The sequence below is a fragment of the Cavia porcellus genome, unplaced genomic scaffold (genome assembly GCF_034190915.1).
Source record: "Cavia porcellus strain 051 isolate PalLab524CR breed Dunkin Hartley unplaced genomic scaffold, mCavPor4.1 scaffold_1, whole genome shotgun sequence".
NCBI classification, from domain to species: Eukaryota; Metazoa; Chordata; class Mammalia; order Rodentia; family Caviidae; genus Cavia; species Cavia porcellus.
In genome coordinates, this window is record NW_026947484.1 from 93,768,456 (window position 1) to 93,777,032 (window position 8,577).

Sequence of the window (8,577 nt, forward strand, 5' to 3'; positions counted from 1 at the left end):
GGCAAAGTTGACTATATCAACAGAATGGTATCACTTCATTTTTTTGCCTAATTAAGACCACAAAGAATGTTGAGAAATAGTTTTATGAAACAAAATCTGGGGCCCTTTCAGGGAGAGAACCACCAGTGTCTCCGAAGACCCATGCCATGTTAGAACTTAGGAGCCTGGGAAACCAAGCAAGCAGCTTGCCTCCCTGGTAAGCAGCTGCAGTGTGGCAGACTACGGCCCCTCCAAGGTTAGTACCACCAGGGTCTCCTGAGATCCACACCATGCTGGAACTTAGGACGCTGGGAAACCAAGCAACCAGCTCGCCTCCCTGCTAAGCAATAGTGAATCTACTGGTGCACGGCCTAGAGTCAAATATCCCACTTCCCCTATGCCCCTCTCCTGTCCCCCCATCAGCATATGGGAACCAGAAATCTGAGCATCTCTTGGGAGGCTGACCATAGCAAATGAGGGGGATTTCCTTTTACCATCTCTTTGAAGGCAAATATTTTTATTACTGTTTTGCTTTATTCTGATTAATGGTACTGCTCTATTCAATATTCTGTTTTGATAAGTTCTATAATGTCTTGTATTTCATTTTATTTTGATATACATGACTAAGAACAACTATTTTTTTTTTTTCATGTCAGACAGGTAATGTGCCGAGGTCGTAACAAGGTTGAAAGGAGGCACATGTCATACATAGAGCATGAACACCCAATCATCACGCTTATGAACCTGAGGATCAAGAACAACTATTGTAAAGATAACGAAATATACTATGATACCTATTATTGTTATCCCAGTAACCTGCTGTGAATTTCTGTACCAATTTCACTACACTGTCTCAGTTGGCTTTATTCTGTCTTGTTCTGTTGTACTTTACTACTTTCAAAATAAAAATAAAATTTAAAAACCTGTATTGTTGTAGCTTGGCATAACTGATGCCATCTTAAGCCCTGCATTTAACTAGTGCCCTGTATTCAAGAAAATGGAAAATTACTCAGGGTATATATCCCATGAGAAAAGCAGAATGAGCTATACCTACAGGAGAAAAACTAACCTGCTCAACAAAAGAAACACGATACAGGTGTCAACCAAAAATTAATGAAAGATTCGAGCTGAACTCTTTTCAACAGGATGTCTTCTGTGATTTTCTCTTTTAAAAACTCTGTAACTTTCCAGTTTGGTGCCACTTGTTTGGACCCAAAACTGGGGCAAGGTCTATATACCAGTGGTCCTGAGCTCAGTTAATTAGATTGCAAATTTATCAATTTGGCTGCTTGGTTTCCTATGTTGTTTTTCACGAACCCACCTCATACATTTTCTATGAAATACACAATGATTTGAAGATACGTACAAAAAAATAAAAAAGAAGCCCCACCCAGATACACTAAATTTCAAATCTGAATTTTGTGGCATCCTTTCAAAACAAGAGTTAAAAGGCCAAAGTTGAAATCTGGTTTACATCAAACCACAGTGCATTCTTAAAATTTGAGAATAATTAAGATAAGAAAGTGAACTAATTTTTCCTTACTTGAAAACTTCTTTGGTGAGAGACTGGTCTAGCGTTTGAAACAAAAAATAAGAAACTATATGAAAGGCATCACGGTTCAGCTTGTCAAACATGTTCCTAGGGATTTAAAATGAAAAAGTAGGATGAGGAAAACGAAAATGGAAATGGTTAATAAAACTGAACATCATCAACAGGATACAGTTCTTGCACAGCATGCATGAGGGCCCCAAGTTTCATCTCCACCTCACCTCCCAACAAGTTAACATGAAAGGCAAGCTTATTTCCAGGGATTCAAACCAAGTAAATCTTTAACTTAGCATTACTATTCTCTTGTTTAAGTTACTATGCCTATTCACATGTCAAATTCTTTTATACTTTTTTTTTGTACCAGGAATCCCACTCAGATAGGACCCTGCACTTGCCAAGCAGGCACTGTGCCACTGAGCTATATCCCTGGCCCTCTTTTGTCCTTAGAATGTCTCATTCCTGAAGGAATATTAAAAGTTCCATCCATCCTACTTCCTTACCACCCCTCAAATCCCATTATTTGCCCATAGTACTCTGCTCCCCGTGACACTTACAATTTATAGTATAGAATTTGGTGTTTATTCACTCTCTAGACAAAAATTCTGTAAGGCAAGTTTTGCTTTGTTTTTTCTTTTTTCATCTTTTTGAGACAGAGTCTCACTGTGTAGTTCACGCTGGCCTTGAGCTCACTTTATAGCCCAGACTGGTCTCGATTCTCCTGCCTCAGCCTCCAGAGTGCTGGGATTACAGGTATGCACCACATGCCCAGGTGTAAGGGCAAAGTTGTATTTCTTCCACCCACCACTATATGCTCTGGTCCAGTACTACATTCATTAAGTATCTGCTTGCCAGAAATGGCTACATCTGTACACCAGCACTCAGGAGGCTGAAACAGCAGGACCACAAGTCCCAGCTGCATTTCAAGACCCTGTCTCAAAAATGAGTACCTGCTGAATGTCAACAAAGAATCAGTCACTTTTTTCCATTTCCATTGCCTCCTTAGTGAAACCTTCCACTTCTAATCCATTCTCTGTAATGTAACCAGTATGATTTTTCCAGAATGTAAAACTTTGGGGCAAATACTCTAGAATGGGACTGCGGAGTCATATGTTAAGTGTTCCATTCAGTTTTACAAGAAAGTGTTATGCTTTCTAGTTTGTGTGAGTATACGGTATATAACTATACACTCACTCAAACTAGAAAATCATGGAACTGCAACCCAAAAAGAATGTTCCCGTATAAGCAAGTTTTAAAAACTAAACCAGAAAACAAAATGCACACCAGGCATGGTGGTGCATACCTATAATCCTAGCTACTTGGATGGCTGACAGAAGAATCACAAAGAGACCCCATTCTGGGGAACTCAAAGAGACCGGGTCTCAAAATAAAAATAGGAAGGGCTGGGAACAGAGATCCATGGTACAGAGCATGTCTAGCATACTCTAGGCCCTGAGTTCAATCTTCCTATTGCCAAAAAATATATCAAGAAGAATGCAATTGTACTGCTGTATAAGCCAGAGGAGAGAACATTAAGACGACTAAAACACCAGCGAGGAGAATGCAGGGGCAATGAAAGCCATTCTCAGAGGAGCCACTAAAGAGGCCTCAAGCTTCTCTGCCAGTGCACTGCAAACAAGACTGCAGTGGGTCATCAAATCAAATGAATCAAGTGAACATTTATTAATAAATACACCATCACAACCTGCTAAGTGGACTTCTGGACAAAGCACTTCATACATATTCATAAGAGTACTTCCAGTCCCAGGGGCTGGGGATTTAGCTCATCGGCATAAGCACCTGCCTTGCAAGCAGGCGGTCGTGTGTTCGATCCCCGGTGCCGATAAAAAGGGAAAAAAAAAAAAAAAAAAAAGAGTACTTCCAGTCCCAGCACCAAAGGGTTCTAAGCGCATTATTAAAACACAGTCACTTGGAAGAACTGAAATTACAAAATTCAACGAGATTGGGGAGAATAGGAGGTGGCCAGTGTATTCTCGATTGCTCTGGCCTTTAGTGGGGAAGATAAGAGACACTGTCTAAGTTACAAGAATATAAACAAAATATTTAGTTTTATGGTATGACCATACCAGAAGCGGCAAAAGGGAAGGAGCTTTTGCTTTTTGTCTCAATACTCTTCTCTACTATTTTTTTTCTAAATCTGCAATGCTTTCGTGTCCTTATTCAAAAAGTAAAAATTACAAACTAAAGTCCCTTCAAAGGCTCGCGTCCCAAGGCGTTTGTACGTAGTTTCCAGGCCTCCCCACGCGACAGTCCTCCCCGCACCTCACAGTCCACCCGCCTCCACCACCTAGGCGGGGTTTTGTCCCGACTGCAGCCTATTTGCCAACAAAGTGCTCCCAGACCCTTGCAGCCAGTAGCTGGCACATGGGGACCGCCCAGCTCAACCACTCCCGACTCATCCACCCGCGGGGTCTGCCAGCCCCCGGCCTCCTTACACTCCAAGGTGCGTGTGTGACACGATCTTCCCGCTGGCTACGGCGGCCCGGCCTGGCTCGAAGCCGAGCGCCCGCAGATACATCCAGAGATGCTGCTTCTCGAAAGAAGTGACACAGGCAGAGCTCATCTTCACAGTCGGCGAGGTGATTTCAACGGAAAAAAGCTCAGGCCTCCAAGCAGTTGTCAGGGCTCAAGTCAGGATCCCTCACTACAGGCAGCCAGAGCTCGCGGCGAACCCTCCTTCCCCGCCGCCCGCTGCTTTGTCGCCGAAAGCCATTTCGCGTCAAACAGCCGAAAGGCCTCCGGAAAATGGAGCGGTTAAAGATGCCTAGGCGAAGCCACCACAAAACAAGACTCCCGCGCTTCAGGAAGAGCTGTGCGCGCAGGCGCCGCCAGGCTTCCGGGAAGGAGAGACTTCCCCAGAAGACTACATCTCCCCAAATGCAATGCGTCCTCCACTCCGCCCTTCCGGTTACGCCCAGCCGAAAAACCACAACACCCAGAGTGCATTGCGTAGCCAGTTTGCGGAGTTGTCCTGACCTCGCCATTCTGTTTTGCTGTTATTTTTTTCTCATTCTGTCTATGATCGTTAAGTAAAAGTCATAGATAAAGTACTGTGGCTCAGTGCAATGAGAAAGCCATGAGTGTCGGTTCTGTTTTTACAAAAGCTATATTCAGAAAACTGCATCAACTGGGTGTGGAGGCACAAGACTATAATCGCCGCATTTGGAAGACTGAGGCAGGAGGATTGCCACGAGTTCAAAACCATCTTATACCACTTATCGAGTCGCTGTCTAAAAAAAAAAAAAAATAGTAGAAGACTGCATGTTCCTTTCTCCTTGTTCTGGCTCCCTCTGTCAAACACATAGCTTCCTCCTGCAGCAATCTCACCTGATAGCTCTTTTGTCATGTATGACAGGGCTTGGATATAGGATGGGTATCTTACTCCACGTTTGCCATCTCTGGCAGTTACTGCCTCCTGTGATGTGTCACTAAAACCACCAGCTTCTTTGAAGCCTGTGCCTTCACCCATAACCCTTCTGCATGGAGGTCATCCCCACAGGGCTGGCCCTCATTTTGAGAAGATTCAGAATTTAATTCCTGTCTCCCCAACATTGCTGGGGATTTATTGTAATACAGGTATCCATGTGCGTAACCTTTCCAGTACTCTTCCTTCTCAGCTACCAGTCTCCAGTAACTGTATCTTATATTCTGCCTTAGCCACCCACTCTTATGGCACATAGCACTAGACCTCATCAATATCTACACCACCTTTATAATCTCAATTAAAACCTCCAAAATCTTATCCCAACTCTTGGTGATACACCAGAATCTCTAATCCTTTTCTCTCTGCAGAGTTTATTGCTCCATTTATATCATTATAAGCATTACCATGAATTCACCATTAGCTCCCCAGTCCCTTTCTCTTTGCCAGATTTATTGGCAAAACCCAAACCTTATAGTTATGGATTAAGAACTGGTGGTCAACATCAGCATGGCACTGAGAGTACAGCATGACACTGAGAATACTGATGTTTCCTACTCCATGTCCTATTTTTAATTGTTCTCTGCACAACCCCTAACTACAACACTTGTTAAATCCAATTCTCTACCTATTCCACATCTGTAATTTAGCAGATAAAATGCAATTATGATGCCTGTTCCCACTCTAAATTCATAACTCAAGTGAGATCTTAGGCTTGCTCCTGAACCCCACTATTTTCTATTTTTCTCAAATCAGTCTCTCTCCCCTACCCGCCTCACACATACACAAAATTAACTCACAGATTTAAATGTACTTATGGGGATTAATCTATTGTATCTCTTATGTATCTGTATGTTATGGCTTGTGTCTAGATGTCTCCTCAAAGCCTTATGTGGTCATGGGTGGGAATTTTTCAGAGGTGGCTCCATCTAGAGTGCAATGCTAAAAATCAAGAGCACTAGGATTATGGATGCGAATGCTACCCATAGTAAATAGCCTGATTAAAATAAAAGGGATAGAAAGAGCTGTGGTCATCCCTTGCTTGCTTCACTACTTTCTGCCCACCATGAGCTGTTGCTCTTTGTGATGCCAATCTTCCCACCATGAGCTGTTGCTCTTTGTGATGCCAACCTGCGCTAGAGCCATTGGCTTCCAGACTGAAACCTCTACAGACCGTAAGTTAACTAATTGAAAGAGTTGCTGGCTGGCTCAGACCGAATACTGTAACCAGGAAAGGCTGCAGCTAAACTCCTCCCCCCCCCGCCCCCTATGGACTTGACTGTAACCCTATATCCCCATCCTTAAGAACCTGTGCGCCAATGAGATACCTGTGCATCTCTAATGGCCTTAGGGCACTGCCCTAAGCTTAGGCTATTTAGATTCCCCCACGCCACGTGTCCGAGAGAGATCGCCAGAGAGAGATCGCCGGATTCCAGCAGCCAGTGCGCCAGTCTCCTCTCCCCGTGTTAACCACGGCCCCGGGTGCAGTGGAGAGGCTGCGCCTGGGGCCGGCGGAGGGGGGCCTCCCCCCGCATCCCCCAAATAAAGCCACCACTGCCCACTACTTTCACGGCCGTCCACTCCATTCCTCCCACGGACTTCTACCTCTCTCCCTCTCTCTCCTCCTCTCCCTTCTCTCAGACCTAACACTAATAACTTCCCCCTTTAACTTTGGGTGTCAAGTATTTTGTCTTAGTAACAGAAAAAGTAACTAAGACACCATATTGTACTATATTGTCCCATATTTGGCCAATGTGAATCTCTTCAATTTGGCTCTTTCAAAAAGTTTAAAACTTATTTTGTTCATTTCTTATCTCAGAACTAGAATCAGCCATTTCTTCAGGAAACTCTTGTTTCTTTCATCAGGCCAGGTTATGGCCCAAACCTGGGCACTAGGATATTCACAGCTACTGGGTTGGCTATGGTTTCTACAATTTATTTATGTACTTTAATGTTGTTTTGGATGAGGCACTGCTCTAAGTATTCATAAATGTTAGTTATTGAATCTTCATAACAAACCTAGTACTATTCTCATTTTCTAGGTAAGAAAGTTGAGACAGTGAGATACTAAGTAACCTGATCAAGGTCACACAGTAAGTGGCAGACCAAGATTATAACCTACACCAGGCATGGCAGTGCAGTTATAACCCAGCATTCAGTAAGCTGAGGCAGAAGAATTGCTGTGAGTCTGAGGATAGTCTGAAGTACATACATAATGAGTTCAAGGGCAGCCTGAATTACATAGCAAGACCATATCTCAAAAACAGACAAAAATTATAATCTGCAGTCTCAGCCTTTACCACCACACTATGCTTTCTGTCAGTTGACTGCCTTTTGTTCATTCACATGCTTTCCAGTAAAAGGGAAAGCAAACCACCCGCCACCTTTACTGGAGACTGAATCCAGGACCTCTTCACTGAGCTACAATCCTCAGCCTTTTGTTTGTTTTGTTTTGGTACGGGGATGGAATTCATGACCTTGTGCTTGCCAAGCAGGTGCTTTTGCCATTGAGCTAAATCCCCAGCCCTGGCAGGTTTTTGTTTTGTTTTGTTTTTATGTGTGTGTGTGTGGGGGGGGGTTTTGGTTTTTAGCCTTTTTTTTTTTTTAAGACAAGGTCTTGCTCTGTAATTCAGGCTGGCCTTGAACTTGTGACAATGTCCTGTCTCAGCCTCCCAAATACTTGGATTACAAGCATGCACTGCCACACCCAGCTCCATCCCCAAATCTTTTAAAATTTGTTTATTTTGAACTTGGCTACATAGTGAGTTCCTGTGTGTTCTCATGGTGAGCGCAAGGCCAGCCTGCACAGCATAGCAAAACCCTGTCACCAAAAAAAATTTTTTTTAAATTTTGAGATAGGACTTAGTCATCCAGGCTGGACTCAAATTTACTATCTTCCTGTCTCAGCCTCCCAGAGAGCTGCAATTATGAGACCAGGCCACCACACCTGCAAATGCAAAAATTTGACCTGCAGTGTGAGAGACAACTCCAGTGACTCCCCTTGAATGCAAAACAATTACTGTGACTTTGATTACTTGGAGACATTTCATTATACTGATATGTAGACAGCTGGCTATGGTATTTCCTTCTCATTTCAATTGGCTCTAAGCACTGCAAATAAGGCTAGCGGAGGTGCTAATATGCAGTCTCTAAAGCCAGTAGACAGTCCTGTCACCTCACATAGTGTTCTCCATACAGGATATGAGCACAGTGGGATGTTAGAGCTAATATCTCCAAAAATGTCAACTAGGTAGGAGCCTCAAGGTAAAGAAGCATGACTCCCCAGGGCACAAGAGTTTGCATATCAGAAACCAAAGTGATAGTCCCCAAAAACAATTTGTTGCTACTGTAATTAGATTATGTAAATTGTTCTCCTGCATATCTTTATCTCTGAAATTTACAGAGGTGCCTTTCTCTCACCTGGCCAGCCAGCTCAAGTTACCCACATAATTCCTGCCATCCTTACTGTCACTCATCCCTGAGCCACCCCCTTTCTTCACAAGGTAATAAATTCTGGGAGAGATCTAGGATCCAGGCCTCATCTGCATGTCCTCACGAGGATTGGATTTAGGACCCCGTGGCTGCCCTTCTCTTGGAACATGTCTGGGTG

The 8,577-nt window shown here is 43.5% G+C and overlaps 1 protein-coding gene and 1 non-coding gene across 2 annotated transcripts in view; both read right to left on the minus strand.

Annotated features, from left to right (window-relative positions):
- Positions 1 to 4,344, minus strand: part of Haus6 (HAUS augmin like complex subunit 6) — a 35,915-nt gene extending 31,571 nt beyond the window's left edge. The window contains exons 1-2 of the mRNA XM_003472241.5: positions 3,982 to 4,344; positions 1,523 to 1,618 (exon numbers count right to left, since the gene is read on the minus strand). Of these exons, the coding sequence (XP_003472289.1) occupies positions 1,523 to 1,618; positions 3,982 to 4,109 (224 nt within the window). The 5' untranslated portion in view covers positions 4,110 to 4,344. The remainder of the gene's footprint in view (positions 1 to 1,522; positions 1,619 to 3,981) is intronic.
- On the minus strand, positions 630 to 731 carry LOC111757538 (small nucleolar RNA U13). Its single transcript, XR_002791861.1, has one exon. It is a non-coding gene; the product is annotated as a small nucleolar RNA U13 (small nucleolar RNA).
- Positions 4,345 to 8,577: the final 4,233 nt, after the last annotated feature.